This window comes from Panicum hallii, chromosome 5 (assembly GCF_002211085.1).
Source record: "Panicum hallii strain FIL2 chromosome 5, PHallii_v3.1, whole genome shotgun sequence".
In the NCBI taxonomy this organism is placed as follows: domain Eukaryota; kingdom Viridiplantae; phylum Streptophyta; class Magnoliopsida; order Poales; family Poaceae; genus Panicum; species Panicum hallii.
This window is the reverse complement of record NC_038046.1, coordinates 12,500,854-12,518,428: the sequence shown is the minus strand read 5'-3', so window position 1 is coordinate 12,518,428 and position 17,575 is coordinate 12,500,854. Positions and strand designations below refer to the sequence as shown.

The 17,575-nt window shown below is 43.9% G+C and overlaps 3 protein-coding genes across 3 annotated transcripts; 1 reads left to right on the top strand and 2 right to left on the bottom strand.

The window, feature by feature from the left end:
• Positions 1–1,081: 1,081 nt before the first annotated feature.
• Positions 1,082–6,961, bottom strand: LOC112894841 (long chain acyl-CoA synthetase 4-like). The gene is made up of 19 exons (XM_025962669.1): positions 6,412–6,961; positions 6,071–6,134; positions 5,867–5,956; positions 5,667–5,723; positions 5,210–5,258; positions 4,959–5,035; positions 4,541–4,580; positions 4,362–4,456; positions 4,016–4,183; positions 3,815–3,925; positions 3,650–3,737; positions 3,234–3,300; positions 3,070–3,145; positions 2,853–2,970; positions 2,493–2,741; positions 2,027–2,166; positions 1,742–1,924; positions 1,504–1,623; positions 1,082–1,401 (listed from the first exon to the last, which is right to left on the bottom strand). The coding sequence occupies exons 1-19, from the start codon at positions 6,555–6,557 to the stop codon at positions 1,366–1,368; spliced, it is 1,974 nt and encodes a 657-aa protein (XP_025818454.1). The 5' UTR covers positions 6,558–6,961; the 3' UTR covers positions 1,082–1,365.
• Positions 6,962–7,442: 481 nt separating this feature from the next.
• On the bottom strand, positions 7,443–13,763 carry LOC112894944 (beclin-1-like protein). Its single transcript, XM_025962797.1, has 10 exons — positions 13,401–13,763; positions 12,158–12,504; positions 11,842–12,012; positions 11,273–11,397; positions 10,772–10,820; positions 10,308–10,460; positions 10,110–10,195; positions 9,373–9,444; positions 8,314–8,463; positions 7,443–7,781 (listed from the first exon to the last, which is right to left on the bottom strand). The coding sequence occupies exons 1-10, from the start codon at positions 13,519–13,521 to the stop codon at positions 7,628–7,630; spliced, it is 1,428 nt and encodes a 475-aa protein (XP_025818582.1). The 5' UTR covers positions 13,522–13,763; the 3' UTR covers positions 7,443–7,627.
• A 469-nt stretch (positions 13,764–14,232) lies between these two features.
• LOC112894235 (replication stress response regulator SDE2) lies at positions 14,233–17,067 on the top strand. The gene is made up of 3 exons (XM_025961874.1): positions 14,233–14,953; positions 15,431–15,983; positions 16,751–17,067. Exons 1-3 carry the CDS (start codon positions 14,322–14,324, stop codon positions 16,910–16,912), a joined length of 1,347 nt encoding a protein of 448 aa, XP_025817659.1. The 5' UTR covers positions 14,233–14,321; the 3' UTR covers positions 16,913–17,067.
• Positions 17,068–17,575: the final 508 nt, after the last annotated feature.

Sequence of the window (17,575 nt, the reverse complement as noted above, 5' to 3'; positions counted from 1 at the left end):
TAAGAAGGCAACGGAGAACCCACAGAAAAAAATGGAGAAAAGGTAACCGAGAACTAGAACGAGCAGCGGACGATGGACGATGGTGATGGCAGCACCTACCTCGGAGGACTTCGGAGATGCTCCCCAGGAGCTGAGCCCATCGGGACTAGATCGAGTAAGCCAGCCCAACAAAACTTGGCACGCTGGCCTGGTGATGTTTCGTGCTCGGAACAGAGAGAGCCAGCCCAAAGTTGTGGGCTCCGGTCCGACAAGGTCCACAGTTGGGATCGCTCTGGAACTCACCGAATCACCACTCAACAATCACCGACCCGGCGACCCTTTAAAAAAAAACCACTGAACAATCACCACAGCAGCGTTTCACATTATGTGCAAGCCTTTGAGGTACTACTCCCATCTCAAATTATTATTAATAGTTTTAAATTTTTTAAATCTATAAATTTTACTAGTGGCCTGGTAAACATGGCCCCCCACTCCCCCGGTGGCCGCCTAAAACTAGGCATCATCCAACTGCCAAACTGACCCGAACAATATCTGAAGACTGAAGCTCCACGTACTCGACTAGCTACCGACAGACCGAACTCGCATCGTGCCCACCAACGCCCACCTGTTCAGTGGCTCGCTCCGAGCCGTCCACGCCGCGCGGAGAAACAGCGCGCGGGCGTGCACCGCATGGGCGCGTCGTGGAGAGGTGGAGGCGAGGGGGCTGCACGGCACGTCGCGGTCGGGCAACTGTGCGCGTGAGGCAGCAGTGACGTGCTAGTCGAAAGGGACGGCGACGAGCGGCTGAAACATATGGAAAGTCAGAGCGCGCCGCGCGGGGTCCAAATCTGCGAAGTCGCATGGCCACAGGGAAGCGATCGCGCTTGCTCACCAGCCAACCAACCAACCGTCGCCGGCCGCACGGATCTGCTGCGGGAGCGGGCCGTAGTGGTTAACCGTTGTGCTGATGAGCGAGCTAGTGAAGCAGGGCAGGGCGGCAGGCGAGGTCCAGTTTTCAGGCTCTCTTCCATGCGAAGAAAACAAGGGGAATTCGCAAATTTCTCGCTTAACATTTAACAAGCGTACCTGCAATTCCTTCAAAAAAAAAAAGCAAGCACATCTGCAGTATTGTATTGGATGGAATTTGGAAACACTAACACGGGTTCACTCAAAACTGCTCCACTATATACGCCAAATTCAGGAGGAAAATGGATAGAAAAATAAACCTAGCTACTATCATGTGTGTAACTCTTTTTTTGCGGAACATTTGTATAGCTTTTCAATGACAAGTTAACACAATGTACGCCAAATTCACATTAAAGTTTGCTGACGTCGCTAGCTAGAGCGATTCCCCGTGCCGTGCTGCCACGAGTCGACACGAGCCTACTACTTCATGCTCAGATACATGCCATCAATGACGCTCTGCAGACAAATAGCACAAAATCCACACGAAGGTCAGCTTGGCGAGGATGGGGGTCGTCCAAGCGCGGTAACTGAGAGTTTGAAACTGAAGCTATGCCATACCTGGTAGTATTTCAGCAGCTGCGGCCGCTTCTTCTTGTACGTCGGGGTAATGAGGTCGCGTTCCATGTCGAACGGCACCGGGTCTAGATGAACGGCCCTGATCAGCTCGAAGCCTTTGAGCTGTCGTGCCAAAAACAAGAGAACGGATGCGTCAGATCTAGCTGCCGAGGTCACTGCAACCAGCAGAATTCCAGTAGGTGATGTTTGATGTGTTCCAGCCGTCCAGGTTGTTCCTCACCTTCTTTTCTTTACCCATCTTGGTTAGTTCTCCCAAGATGAACTCTTTGGCTTTCGGGTCTTCGCAAATTGCGGCAAACTCTCCAGTTACCCCGTTCGACTCTGCCCATCGCTCCAGAGCCTGCTTGTTGGGGTTCACCACCGCAACGAGGCTCGACTCGAAGCTGTTGCCATACACCCAAACCTGGAGATTCCAATAGTAAATTAGTGGACAGATTATGGGATGTTTTGAAATAATTTGCTGCTGCAAACTCAATGCTTAGATGAAGGTTGTTTTGAGCTGTACCGAATCAACACCAGGAGTCTGACCAAAGATGTTCTCCAGATTCTCGACTGCAACATACTCTCCCTGTGAGAGCTTGAAGATGTTCTTCTTGCGGTCGATGATCTTCATGCTCCCATCAGGCTGCCACTCACCAATGTCTCCTGTGGTAAATAGGAGCATTTGACAGTGAACAAATAAAGTTGTAGAAAAAAGCCTGGATTTGTGAAAAAAATTCAAAGATTTTTTTGATAACAAGTTGAATTGAGGGTCACTTTCAAGACGGTTATCGGTCTCCCGTGAGTTGAATGCAAGCCATAAATTTGTTGACAAGAGGGCTCTTAAAGTTTTGTTCCCTTCCCACATTTTTTCTGGACTACTCCTTTTAACACATTGACGAACAATGATGCAGACGTGGACAGCCCTGTTTTTTTTTCTTGATAAAGGACGTGGACGTACTTCCAGCAGACGCTGGGGGAGAGATTGATACCTGTGTGGAACCAACCGTTGACCATGACTTCCTTGGTTAGGTCCTCTCGCTTGTAGTACCCTGAGAACAGGGTGTCCCCTCTTATACAAATCTCCCCACGAGGCGTCTCGCTCGACAGCGCGTCGTACCCCATCTCAGGGACAGATTCCAGGCGTACTTCGACGTACGGGACTGGAGGGCCGACGGTTCCCAGCATGGACATGTTGTTCGGTAGGGAAACGAAGGACCCGGCACAGGTCTCCGTAAGTCCTAGAGGAAGAGAATAAACATAGGTGATTAAGATTGTAAGACATTTCAGGCGAATGTTCAAGTTTTTAATTTTATTTATCATAGAACTCTATATTTTGTTGACGAGTATACCATATCCCTGAAGAACATGGGAGCATGTCACCACACGCAGATACTCCTCAACATGTCTAGACAGGGGAGCAGCACCGGATAGAATCAACCGAACCCTGCCACCTAGTCCCCGTTTCACCTATATATGGTACAAAGAAACAAATTAAGTCAGTAAAAAAGTACGGATAAGAAATCAAATTTTATTTTAAAATTCTGACTTCTCGCCATTTCATCGTACCTTGGTGAAGACCAGTTTGTCAAACACTGCAGCAGCCTCTTCATGCTTGCTTCCTTTCAACATATTACCTTGTTTGCTGCACAATCATTTGGAGTAAAAATTAGAGCCTGATCACTATATTAGCCAACATATACCTTGATGATTAAGACTAACAACAGCCTTACTATTTGTAAGCAACATTGAACAAGGTCTTCTTCAAGAAACCACCAGTTGTGATTTTATCTTGCAATCCTGAATCACAAAAGTAATAAACATATTATTTGGATAACTGTTCGAATGACATTGTTTTTTCTCGAACACACATAAGAGCTGCGTATCTTTATATTATATAGAGAAAAGAGAGAGTCCCATACAAAGCAACATCTTTACCTCTCCTAGGAGATAACAGAGGTTCAAATAATATAACAGTATTGAATATGCTACAAATGGATTGATGCCAGGTACGTAAAAAAAAAAATCTTCAATTCATGAACCACCTTGCTGGCAGAGATTGTGATATATGATTAATTGAAAGTTCAGGTGGCTGCTTTGCGCTCAGGTCATTCGTTGGAAAAAGAAATATTTAATTCAATTAGAGTACCTCCATAAATCCTGTCCAGAACACGTGGAACAGCACAGAATACTGTTGGTTTGAGTTCGCCAATGTCTTCAACCAAGAGTTTAACATCCTGAAATAGAATGCTTACGATCAAATGTTCACATGAGAAAGGTAGTGAGCACAGAAGCATGTGTTTCCTATCCTTACCCCACGCCAAAATCCAATTGAAGCACCATGGTGAATGAACACCTCCTCAATCAGACGGTCAAAGATATGAGCAAGCGGAAGGTAAGATATGTAAACATCATCATCGCGAAGCTGTTGGATCAAAATAAGATTTGTAAAAGGAAGAGACAGTGCATTGGGATACAAAAGACTGAAATAAAATACGATAGATAAGTACCCAACCTCCTCGCCTGAGCTGCTAAGGAACTCATCTACTGCTGAAACAATGGTAATGATGCTCTTGTTGGAGATTAATACTCCCTTAGGATCACCAGTTGTGCCACTGGTATACATTATTGTGCATATGTCATCCTTTTCCTTTGGTGGGAGCTCAAACTTCTCTTCACCGCTCTGTTGGTAAAACAGAAAAGGTTAATCATTCTAATGGATATATCAAGTTATATTTCTCACAATGATATCCCCTAAAATACATAATGTTGAAATTTGAAACGGAAAAAGTGCCTTCACATAACAGAGTTTACAAAGCATTTATTCCATCTAGGATTTGGTTAGAAAGGGAGAACTCTACCAGTTGCAGAAACTCTTCCCATGAGTAGATGGACAAGCCATTCTCTTCAACCTTTTCCTTGTGCTCGGGATTGACCTTACCAAAACTCACAATTGCTTAAACAAAAATGAAAGACTATCAGTATGTCATATCCACTATGTTATAGGTTATGCACACAGCCAGAAATTTCTCAAACTTACTCTTCAAAAATTTGGTTGCATTGGGAAATGTCTTGAGTATCTGAAAAAAACAATGAATTATTTGAAGTGCTAACAAAAAGCTGCGCTGGGGCTCTGAAAGCATAGTACAACACATTCTTGATAGGGTGGACAAGATAGAGCAAACAGCAAACTGTGCTATGGATTATTCTAATAAATCAAACTAACACGTTTGTCATGTACTTTTGTGAATCTTTTGGCTATAAGGGAAATGCAAAATAATGATTGTAGATTGCTAAGATAACATTTTCAGTCACAGAAAAGATCCTTGAAAAAAAATAGGCGTGATGTGAGACAAAATCATGTCTTATTTTTGTAATGGCAACTTGTAGGATGCAATGATTTTTACTGTGCTGACTAAGGTGGAAAAGTCATAAAATGTTACAGTAAAAGAGAATACCTCTCCAATCTTCTTTTCCTCAACAAAAGCAATCTGCACCTCTGCATGGCACAATACAAATTCTACTGCCCCGGCACCTACAGCCATAGAAGTTGACGGCAGATGGCAGCAGGCCATTGTTAACAAATGAACCAAACAGGAACTTTGTATGTGTGTGCATACACATGTTTTAATTTGGCGGTTGCTATGCAAACATGATAATCCTGAACATCACGTGTTTCCGTTGCTCCAAGGAAACAAGAAAAACTTACCAAGCGTGTCATACAATGGAACACAGTAGATGCCATGGGCATTGCAGGCCTGCACAATAAAGCAATATCATTGTGAAATTTTTGGTATGGTCAAAGAAAGAAAAGACGCATAAATACATTCATGAAAGTTAGTAGAATATGGGGCAATTTTTTTCCCCAAACGTCCAAGAAATTTACAGAAAATTTTCCAGGCATGTTCTCCCCCAAAAGGATCAAACAGGCAATTGACAGTCTAAAACTATGACCGAAGAAGAATAACTTTCCAATAAATTTCAAAACTACTGAAAAGTTGAAACAGCTCTGGCCATTTTTTCTTTAGTGGAACAAGAAAGTTGTAGAAGTAGGGCTTGTAGCTATGAGCCTACTGATTCTTCTAGGCTAAACATCTTCATGAACAAAGTGGCAAGTGGACTCGATGCGTGTAATTCAGCTTAGGATATTGATGCCATAAACGTACCTGCATACTGATAACCCACTCAGGCGAATTGGCCCCATAGATGCCGCACCGGCCACCCTACAGACAATCAGGCATGGGTCATGTCAACAGCCCATCAGCACAACATACAAAGAATAATGGAAGCATGGAACAAACGAGGAACTGTTCCAGCTTCTCGGTATGGAAGACGGCAGAGCAATAATCGAAACAAACGTCTGTACCTTGCCGACGCCGCAGCTCCGGATCGCAGCCCCGACCTTGATCACGGTGTCGTAAACCTCCTTGTAGGTCAGCCACGTGTAGTTGCCAGCCTGACGCAAGAGACGGAGACGCCAATGGATTCAGAGGGGAACAGGAAACACAGAGAACCGTAAGCAAGCACCAGGTGGTGTGTGAGAGAGAGAGGTTCGCGTGCGGCTATCAACCTTTCCGTCGACAATTTCGCGGCGGCCGAGCATCTTGTTGTCGGGGTACTTCTCCACGGACAAACTGCACAGAGGGGGCGCATCATGCGCACGAGCACGTCACCGGCTTATTGAAGATATATGAAAATAATTCTCAGAGAATCGAGGTAACTGGTTGATGACAATGGTGAACGTGATCCGGAATTCCAGATTGAAACCCGGCATTGCGAAAGCTCAGGGGAATAATAGATCTATCTATTCGAGATGCCCATGCAGAGCGACGGCGCGGAGAGGATGAGATAGAGAGCGAGAGCAGCGGAGGAGGAGGATCACGCGCGGCCGGCGGGAGAAGGGAAGCGTACCGGAATATGTCCCAGCAGCAGTCGAGCCCCGGCACGGCGGGCGGCGCGGCGCCCTTGTCCCCCGCGGCGCATCGGTACGTCGGCCCCGCCGAGGGCGCCCCGTCCGCCGCCTCCCTTCCCTCCTCCACCTGCACCAGGTGCTTCATCGCCGATCCCGCCACCGCCTCCTCTCTCTCTCTCTGACTCTCTCTCTCTCTCTCTCTCTCTCTCTCTCTCTCTCTCGTACGTGCGCGCACACGCGGCCCGGCAGCGGGACGACGAATTTATCACGCCGAGCCGCGGGGGCGGTTCCCAACACCACACCAGAGTCCTGAGCTCGAACCAAAGTCTCACGACGGAGCCCGCCCGCCGCCGTATTTGTATCCCCAGACGCGGCTCGTGCGCACCCGTACCGTACCGGAAGGGCGGGCGCGACCGCGACCTCGATCGCCAGCGCCCGAAGAAGGCCCCCCGTCCCCCGAGGATCCGCGTGCTCGGTGCGCCACGGCGTGCGCGACCCGGCCGCGGTACGGCACGGCACGGCTCGGCGGACCGGGCGCGGGCCGGCGGTGGAGACGTGGAGTTGATCGGGCAGGCGTGCCGCGCGCGGCGTGGATTCCTATTGTGGTGTCGAAATCAGGAGAACGTTGACAGTGCGAGAAGGCTCCGGTTCAGCGGTCGTAAGTTGCGGGCAGGGGGCTAGTGGTGCCGTGGTGGTTTTGGGCCTGGTGGGCGCTGGACGGATGGGACCGGCCGACCGACCGGGCCATTACTCCCATTGTGAGCGACAATAATAACTGCGCGCGGGGATGGCAGGTTTTTCTTTAATTCTAGAAGCCCAACTTGGCCCTCGGCTGTCTCGCTCGATCTTCTCAGCTGATTTTCGTGGGTCGGTTTCTTTTTTAGTATCTCATTTTCGTTTATATTCCGTCCAAAGTATTAAAACAACTGCACGCAGAACATTCTTTTCCATGATTAATGAATGGCACAGCTCCTGGCCTGCCCAATTTTCTGAGAAGGAAAGATCTGGAGCACACGTAGAACAGGAGTAGTTTGCAAGCAACAAGTGACAGATTTTTTTTAAAAAAATATGCTATAGTTATGTACATCAACTGCGTCGTGTAGTCGCTATGTGGGGCAAGAATCAGCTCCTAGGGCTCAGTAATTCAGCCTGTACTGAAACCATCTAATCTAACTGTTCAAGCTAAACAAAACTGCAGCTCTGCGTGTGCAATGATCAGGAGGGCGTTGCAAAACTCGTAGTGCCGATAAACCAGTAGAGAACCCATTTCAAATTGCACAGCATGTTCTTCAGCGCCTTCGTCGAGTTCTCCCTCGTATTGAAATCGCCTAGGACGACCCTGTAGCCCCCTACTTTGTCACCATCAATCCTGTAAACCAGGTGATCTTAATTAGCAACAATGTGGTCAAAGCTGCATGCCGATATAAGATATTTTCCAACTTTTTGTTAATTTTCAAGCTTATTGCAAAATAATGAAGTTCCTGCATGTACACTAGACCGAAAATTGTATTCCCTCCATTCCAAATTGTAAGTCGTTTTGGCAAATCTAGATACGTAGTTTATGCTATGTATACACACATAGTATTTATCTAGGTGCATAGTAAAATTTATATATTTAGATTTGCCAAAACGACCTAGAGGGACTAGGAATGAACAGAAGAAAGAAAAGGATATCACAACCATACAAGCCATATTTCAGTATTTTAATGGTCACAACTGAAAATCAATGCATTTAAACAAATTGAACATCAGATGGGAATCTTCAGTCACGAAAATATATCTTTAGGCACAGTTGCAAAATAAAGATGTCATATGCATAAAATAGAGAAATTTCGATGTGTGAGTGACATGATCTGTAAGCATACATAATACAAGAACACTAGTGTTCCAGAAAATCTTACTCATAGGGGAGCTTGAATGACTTGTCAGGTGGAACATTCTTCTCCTTATCCAAACTTACAGCAAACTCAACAAACTCTTGCAGGCACGTCAAGAACCATGTCATGGCTTCATCATATTGGGTACTGAACAACACATTTGCCGGACCAAACCTGAACATCATTCACACCCAAAGCATGATAAATTTGCATGCCAATTCAAGGTGAACAGAAAATGCAGAAAAAGACCAAAGCAATTTTGCAACAAATAGAAGGAATACTTGGTTCCTTCTAACATAGTTTTCATATGAAGTTAAAATTTTAAGTGTACTACACCACTTCATTATTACTTAAAAGAATTTTTCATGTTGATTTGATGCCCAAGCCAAGAAACAATTGATACTCACTATATCACCTCGATAAAAACAAGCATATTTGCCTATATGTCTTACTAGATAAGAAGGTTTGTAAATCAGATATCATATAAATTTACTAGGGGAAAGACCATTTTACTACCCAAAACAATTCACTGTCTGCTTGATCCTCTAGAACAATTTTCGTCTCGTTTGCTACCCTAAACTGTTTAAATTGCTCCAATCCCACCCTCTATGTAATGAAATCTGTCATTTTTGTTTCTCCTCATACATTTTGAATTTAGGTTCGAATTTTGCGGGGTGATAGGCGGCATCATAGGGTACAAAACATATCATACTTTTTTGTGGTTACTTCATAGGTTAGGAGCATCTGATACTAGTTTAACCATGGAGAGTTGGAGATATGAAAATTTCTCAAAGTATTTTTTTTGACATAGACTATGTTGTCATCTGTCACCGCACAAAATTTGACCTAAAAACTTAACTTGTCCAGGGACAAATGAAAACGAGATTGGGCCAATTTAGATAGTTTAGGGGAGTAAAAAGAGTAAAAAATTTGTTCAGAGGATCAAAAAATTGTTCCAGGTGTTAAATGGACTTTTCCCAATTTATTATGAACCATAGAAAAGTGACGATTGAGGAACATTGAAGCACAAACCATCTAGAAAGGGGCAAAGACAGATATTACATTTGCCAGTAGAAAGCTTACAGTTTATGTGTTTTGTTATTGATGTCCGTGATTCTTGGATAGCTTCCCACAGCATGAATCTTGATCCTGTATCTATGCAAACATTGAGGAACTCAAGCACAATTTTATCCCTAGAAAAATTGTAGCATGCTAAGTATTAACATTTGCTATCTAAATATAATCAATAAAGTGAAACATGCAACTTAGCGATAAAAAACTGCACTTATAATGCTAATGCTGCAGAGAGAGAAAAATAGACACAAAAAATGCCCAATGGTCACCTAGCAAGCTAAAAAATGTATTGAGCCCACCACCCAGCACCATCTTTTCTGTTCATGCCAGTTGCCAGATTATACAATGCCACAAAAGGATGACAAGTTAGTCTGTGAACGAAACATAGCAATACCAGTCAACTACCTTTAACACACATACTATTTCACTACTGTCCTTGGCAGTAACACATACCTAATAGCAGAGGAGATGGCTGCTGGACTGAGGTTATCAGAGCTAAAATATATTTCGACATGCACTCCTAACAAACAGAGAAGACAGCTGCTGGACATAGCTTCTCTGAGCCAAAATATAGTCAGGTATATACATCAACATAACCAGAAAAAACCAAACACAATCGACATGGTCAACCTAGTAAAATGCAATGAAACAGGTGGCATATAGGCCAATCATTTGGATATATTTCTCAAAGAATAACGGGTACATAAACTTAAATAGAAAACTGTCATTATATGTGCCAAGGATACTGAAATTTCGGGGTGTAATACTGAGCCATGGTATGCAACAAAAGTGCAGCCTGACCCCAAGCAGCATTTATCTCATCCCACTCAACCTAAGATAAGAGTGACATAGATTTTAATCAAATAGCTGTATTCGATGTGTGCCTCGAATAGAATGTAGTGAATCAATGTCTTAGCTTTCCATTTTGCAATTAGGATACCTACCACATGAGTGTGTCCAAGTCGGAGGTTATTTATTGTTCCGAATACTCCATGTTGTGAAATATAGAATACATCATTCAGAATATTTGTACGGTTTAATGTTTCCAGATGGGCTTGAGAATCTTCTATTTTTGCTGAAATGGCATCTCTTTCTTCCTGAATGGTGAAGTGACAATTTTTCAGGTAGCAAACTATCAGCGACAGAAACATAACAATGCAGGAACTACACACATTGCATAAACATTATTGGCTTTATTATGCAATTTATTGAGACGAAAGAAATATATGATCACAAAATTAACATAGATTCAGTAAACTGTGAACTTCTGACTAACATGGAACAAAATGGATGTCTAATTGTCTATACATTTCACGTAAGGTTTCAACATATTTTGATGTATGACAACACTAAGTTGGTGCATTGCTATTCTGACAAGTATAATATCCATCACCTGTAATAAGCATACCTGATTAGATGTCAGCTGAAGCTGAAAGCTGTTGAATTCTTGCCAATACCTGCCAAAAATATGACACATAAGCTTTGCTTAGCAGTTGAAGCTTTAAAAACAACATGGGCCAACCAAACACTCAGACTGTGTAAATAACTGCATAATTGGTGTGGCAATTGGCGAAATAATGTTCCCATGATAACAATTCTCCAGTGGTGGTATCTTTTGCGCCAACTTATATGGAGCATTTTATTTAGTTAAATAGTAGCAGCAAAGTATTTGCTTTGTTCTGTGAAGAAGTGGGTGCAATATTGCTCAACCTCTTATTTCCAGAAAAGAAACAAAGGAGAGCAGGAAAAATAGGAAACATTGCAAGCATGACCAAGAAACGGAGAGCCTACTGTCAGTGCCAAATACATAAAAAAAAATGATTCAAGACAATGCAGCCTGTAGACAAACTTTAAAACTAATAACAAGAGAATGCCAGAAATAAAAATGGGAAGGAGAACAAATACTAACTGCTCTTCCGATTCCTCAAATTGTTTATATTTTGTTTCAAGATCTTTCATCTCAGAACTAACTTCTGAATATTGCTTTTCAGCTTCTTCAATATCAGCTTTAAGTTTCCTTTCTTCTTCCTCAATCTGAAATTGCAGCAAAGAATACAGATGGAATTTACAGGAGTGTTACAACTTACACACACCAACAAACAATTCTTGTAGCTTCTGCAATAAGGTTGGTAACATGGACATACCTTCCAATATATTATGTTTGTTTATTAAAAAATATGGCTGGTAAGTGTTAAATGTTTGAGCACTATTATGCATTTCAATAAAAGGTATACTTTCTCATTTCATGCCACTTAATATGATAGCTTCACAGTAAAAAAGATCTAATTTGATTGCCATGTAATGCAGCTACATATTTATCGTCCTTTAACCTCATTAATTAGCTCCTGGTATCATGTATCATCTTCTTACATGCTGGTGGAAAGAACACATAATGTATACAAACTAAATAGTAAACTCTGGATTAAAGTTCATTAATTAGTTTAAGATCAAATCACATATGCCAACAGGCATGGTCACCTTTTGGTTCTCCTCCTGAAAATCGGTTTCACTGAGGATGCTGTAGGATTCTTGCTCCAGTTGTTGAAGATAAGCCTCATAAGCTTTGATATCAGAATTAATATCTTCAATCTCAAAATCCATCTTATCAGAAAGAACCCTCATACATTCCACACAAAGTGGCTGCTCAACCTGCACATGATAGTTAGATCATTAAATCATTCGCACAAAAAATAATGCTGTAACTGAATAGCACAAACATAAAGAAAAATATGAATAACAACAATAGCAACACTCACACAATCAATATCGATGCATCTTAAGTAAACAATACTACCTGAGTTTGTGAGGTCGCAATCTCGAATGCTCTTTTTAATACAGTGACACTAGAGAAAAATCCAGAATTATTTCCTAGCGAGGAGCAACTTGGTAGCAGCAGCTGTGCGCTATCTCCTTCAGAGGAAGATGTATCGTATATGGAAGCAGTAGGAGGTGGAAGCATAATATATGAGTCCTCTATTGGCCTTGTTAGTTGGTTAGGTTCAATATGTGGGGATGCAGCACTTCGTGGGCGTGGAGGAATTCCAAGATCTTTAGATCTGTTCTTCTTCGATAATACTACATAAGAATTGTTCATCCCGCTTGCACCCATATTACAACCCTGAACAGCCGATGCATGAGGACCTGCATCCATCAATCGTACAAAACGTAAGAGCCAATATTATCACAAGATTGCACGGTGGAGAAGCTTGATGGGTAGTGCTCGAAGGAAAGGGAAAAAAGAGAGGAAATTAAACGATGGTTGCCAGGTCAAATCTGTGGCACAAAATTCTGTATCAATTTAAAATAAGATATCTAGAGTAAAGCTTAAAAGGCAAGTGACAAATGGTAGCAGTGCACCAGAATAACTGAATCGTTTAACCTCATTGGCAACTCAAGAAATTCCAGTTTTTAGCATCATCGAAACAAAACAATGAAGAACTCCTAGGCTTAATATCAAGGCAGCAACTCTTTTCCCAGTTCAACAAAAGAATTATAGCTATGTTCCTAAACTAGTCATACGCTAAGTATTTGCTGATTTAGCCTTTTAGCTTATCCTGGATGTGGTCATGCAGGTTCCATTGTGGGTGAATACCTCTATTCCAAACAACAAAGCAAGAGAACAGTGCGACGAGAAGCATGTTTGACATAACTTAAATATGCAACATTCGCACCATGATGGCTCGTGGGTACTTGCAAATTTCCAGTTAAATCAGTGACGAAAAATTAAAGCTATATGACCTCAACTTGTCCACCACCTCCAGTGCAATTCAGTGGGTGGAATTTCCAGTCCCTATCATGAGCTCACTATGCATTGTAAACCGTCACTATCCAAATCGCACCCGAAACCACTGCAATTTCTAGAAACAATTACAGTTTAGTGTATTCCATTAGAAAAATGCACGTGCAGTTATCGGTAATTCAAATGCGCCTGATTCCTCATGCTAATATCATCTAAGAATTTAATCATGGAATCGGCTCGGTTCGAGTCGATGGGCTAATAGCGGGATGGATAATCTTCGGATGAGCGACAAATGTACCGGAGGCCGGGAGCCTGTCGGCGACCCCGATGACGGCAAGCGCGCCGTGGCACTCCTGGCACCTGAACCGCGGCACAGATTGGCCCGCCGCACCGCTCTTGCCACCGGTCAGGTGCTTCATCTCGCCGGGTACCACGCTCCCACTAGGCAGACTCCATGCTGAACCGAACGGCCTTTGCCCTTGCGTTTCGCGGACTCCAAAGCGGCAGTTTATCTGCGATTCCCTTCAGGCACGAGGGGAGATCGAATCGGAGGAAGAAGGTGGCGGTGTGGGGCGGCGAAGGCACGCGGCGGAACAGGACTCCACCGGGGATAAGACGCGGACGGAATCGGGCGACCGGAAACTGACGTGTGGGACCGGAAACGGAGCAGAGTATGTGGGCCCACCTGTCGGCGAGTTGGAAGGCGGTAGCCTTCTCCTTCCTCGAATCACGTTACAAGACTATCTCCAACCGTGTTCTCTGTATGCTTGTCTGTGTCCGTCATTTACTGACTTCTCTACAACATTTCCACCTCTATATCTTATTTTTCTCCAATAATATTCTCTAAATCTCGTTCTCCATACATTAAACCCTATATTAGAAACGTATTTTGTTATAAATTTTTTACGTACGTATTTATCATACCTCAAATGCTATGGACATATTTTATTTTTATTTAATCCAATGTTTAAAACGTAAAGAAAAAATAGAGAAGAGGAGAGAGAATCTCTATATATAGAAGAAACCTGTAGTGTTTTCTACTTTAGAGGACGATCTAGAGAACGCTGCTGAAGTACGTAAAAAACGGAATTTCCATATAGAGTCTCCCGCTGGAGACAGCCTAATACACGTCTTCTGGTAAAGTTTTTCTTCCTCTCCCTCTCTCTCTCTTCGACGACGTCGGCGAGAGCTAGGGTTTGGTGCGCCACCGCCGTCCGCTATGGCAGAGGCCCCCCAGTGCCAGATCCTGGTGCGGCTCCTCGACGGGCGCACCCGCTGCCTCCGCTTCACCACGCCCAGCGTCTCCGGCGCCACCCTCCTCGATGCCGTCGCGTCCCTCTCCCGCGTTCCCGCCGCCGCGCTCCGCCTCGTCACCGGCCGCCTCGACGTCTCGCCCTCTTCCGTACTCACCTCAGCCGCCGACGGACAGTTCCCCTCGGCGTCCGCGCTCCTCCGCCTCCGGGGAGGCAAGGGCGGGTTCGGCTCCCTCCTCAGAGGGGCCGCCTCCAAGGCCGGCCAGAACAAAACCAGCAATTTTGACGCCTGCCGCGACATCAACGGCCGCCGCCTCCGCCACGTGAACGCCGAGCGCCGCCTCGAGGAATGGAAGGCCGAGGCCGCGGATCGCCAGCTCGAGAAGCTCGCCGAGGACTTCATCAAGAAAAAGGCCAAGGAGGCGGGCCGCCGCGGTGGACCCTCAGCCGCCGAGGTGGACAAGTACCTCGAGAAGTACCGCAAGGATGCTGAGATCTGCGTCAACGCGGTTGAGGAATCCGTGCGTGCATCTCTTGGGAAGAGGAAGACCGCGCCTAAACCACCCCCTGGGGCAGACTCCAAGAAGCTTAAGATCTGGTGAGTAGCATCAAATCCTTTAGCATGTTGATTGAATTGCAGTTCATTTGGAAATGTCAACTTTTCATCTCCTTAATTGAGCTATTTATGTCCCACTACATTTGTACCGGTTTCATTTGGGAAATATGCCAAGTTGTGTCTTCTGAATGCCAAGCTTGTTCTATTCTGTTGCTCTGGGATCTTAATTGTTATGTATGCATGTTTACTTCTAACACTCCCTAATGTCTGTGAGTAGAGTGATATGCAAGGAATTTCATGTTTTGTTTTCTCAAACCTAAACACGTCAGACTGCCCTTATAAGCCGCAAATTTAAGTTGTTTATGGGATGATTGGGTGTAAAGATAGTTGTGTGTCTGCAACTCTGCATTTTTGTTTTTCAAGTTGCTGATTAAATCAAATTTATCACACTGGACGATGGCTGAGTGTTTGCTATTATAGTTTGTGTTGTCAAGTGCCTGATTTAATTCGATTGTGCAGGTTGGGAAAGAATAAGGTAGAAGATGATGAAAGTGATAGTGACAGTGATGTGGATGATGAGGATAGAGAAGGTGATGAGGGCACAGATGCCAAATCCATAGTTCTTGATGATGGGAATTGCTCAAATGGATCCAGCAAAAGTGAGGACGAGAAGCCTGATCTGGGCTCCGTTTCTGGGTCACATTCAGAAGGAGAGTCCTCAGGTGAAAAGTTCCAGCACATTGATTCAGAGGAAAATGGAAAATGTCTTGCGTCAACTGTGGAACCGACAATGAGATCAGGGGCTGAAGGTGGTGATTTTGAATCTGATGGTAGTGTGGAGACTGACGTAGGAATGGTGGATCAGCCCATTTCTGTGAACAGTGCTGTTGTTATTGCTTCAGAAGAAGCGCTGAAATCTGATGGAGTCAAAGCAGATGTGGATGACACTGCTTCAGCTGCTTCAAATCAAAACCATCCAGAGGTGCCTCAAGTAGAAGAATCTGCTGATGTAAGCAATTCTCATTCAGAACCATTAGACCTGGCAAAGTACAGTTCAGCTGCAGAATTGGAGGTATGTTGCAAACTTTTTTCTTGACGTACTTTTTTGATATCATGATTACATTGTAGCTCTGCACTAGTGACTAGACATGCTTTTTCTCTTTAAGTAATGACTGTCATATATTAGAGGCATTTCTTTCAAGGATACTAGGTAAGGAGTTTAGGAATTTGGTAGCAGTTCAATTGCTAAGCCCCATTGATGGTACTATTGTGTCATGATAAGCCGATGGTATTTAAATCTCAAACTATTTCCAGGCACCAAGTCAATCATAATAGCACTATTTATAGCTTCTATAGTTAGCCTTCAATACTCGACAAACACTGGGTCTTCGAATTGTACTAATTCATACAAAGTAGCAATTGAGATTGCCTTGGAAATTAATGGGTAATCAGCTCATGTAGATATCTATGACATACAAAGTATAATGTGCATCAATGAGAATGGCCATTTAAATCACTGTGTCAGTCCCCTGTTTCATTCTGATTTACCCATATGCACTTGTAAAATTTATTTTGATAATTGATCATTATTTTTACTTCAATAAAATCCATTTGATTTATTGTTTCGTGTAACTCATTTTCCCATAGAGTACTTGGCTGTGTGAGCACGGATCACTGGATTCCTGTCTTCACCCCTTTTCCCATATGAAATATATCCATCTACTTATTAAGACACAGGAGGGTCTGGGTTTTGTTTAATCACTGTTTTCCTTTTCTGTATGAGCTTTATCCATAACTTTGATTTATGATCTTCCCTGCCTCACTGCTGTTGCCTTGCAGACACTTGGCTTGGAGAAGCTCAAGGTGGAGCTGCAAAGTCGTGGACTAAAATGCGGTGGAACTTTACAGGAGCGAGCTGCCCGACTTTTCCTTCTGAAGACAACTCCACTGGACAAGCTACCAAAGAAGCTGCTCGCGAAGCCCACTGCCGGGGGAAAGTGAGTAGTAATAATAATAGCATGTAACAGGTTCTATGATTAAGGAAACAAAATGCAAGACTTAAGCTTTATTTGAAGATACTGGAAATCTGTTGTAATGTGATCATACGCCTTTGGCTTGGCACGGCAAATCAATGAGATGTATGTATATTATGGCTCCTCCTGGCAAAGCATTATTCATCGGAGCCAGTTTTCTCTCTCCTCTCTCCTTCCTCTGAGCCCTCCCAAACGGGCCTTAACTGCTGCTCTCCAAGCTGTAAGCTTCTTTTTTGCTTAAGGTCTGTTTGGATTTGTGATGCTGCTAACTTTGCACATGATGAAACGTGGGCAAACGAAAAGTGCGACAGTACCTGATGTGCCTCTTGGGTAGAATGCTCAGTTCGTCGATGGTTTTCATGGGTAGAACATGCCTCTGAAGGATGATGGGGTTGACGACAGGTCGTGTTCTGATGGACAGAGGCAAGCCGTTATGTATTAGCTATCCTCTTTGTTTAGCCGTTACCAGCAGCAGTCGGGGTTTGTGCCCGCCAGCATGACTTGCCTTTGCCGGGTGCCTTATTTGGGGCTAGACACCTGGTTCAACCAGCATGAGTCGCTGGCGAAATCCACCTATGACTTCTGAATTCAACGATTGGGGAACAGAGATTACTTCGACCAATTCAGTGAA

Coding starts and splice junctions, on each gene's coding strand:
- LOC112894944 (XM_025962797.1), bottom strand. CDS start 13,521: ATGAAGCACCTGACCGGTGGCAAGAGCGGTGCGGCGGGCCAATCTGTG. Junction 10,821..11,272: donor TTTGAGGAATCGGAAGAGCA/GTTAGTATTTGT, acceptor TATTTTTGGCAG/GTATTGGCAAGAATTCAACA. Junction 9,445..10,109: donor TATTACACCCCGAAATTTCA/GTATCCTTGGCA, acceptor ATGTTTGCATAG/ATACAGGATCAAGATTCATG.
- LOC112894235 (XM_025961874.1), top strand. CDS start 14,322: ATGGCAGAGGCCCCCCAGTGCCAGATCCTGGTGCGGCTCCTCGACGGG. Junction 14,954..15,430: donor TCCAAGAAGCTTAAGATCTG/GTGAGTAGCATC, acceptor TCGATTGTGCAG/GTTGGGAAAGAATAAGGTAG. Junction 15,984..16,750: donor GTTCAGCTGCAGAATTGGAG/GTATGTTGCAAA, acceptor GTTGCCTTGCAG/ACACTTGGCTTGGAGAAGCT.
- LOC112894841 (XM_025962669.1), bottom strand. CDS start 6,557: ATGAAGCACCTGGTGCAGGTGGAGGAGGGAAGGGAGGCGGCGGACGGG. Junction 3,301..3,649: donor TCTGGACAGGATTTATGGAG/GTACTCTAATTG, acceptor TTTGTGATTCAG/GATTGCAAGATAAAATCACA. Junction 1,402..1,503: donor AGCTGCTGAAATACTACCAG/GTATGGCATAGC, acceptor ATTTGTCTGCAG/AGCGTCATTGATGGCATGTA.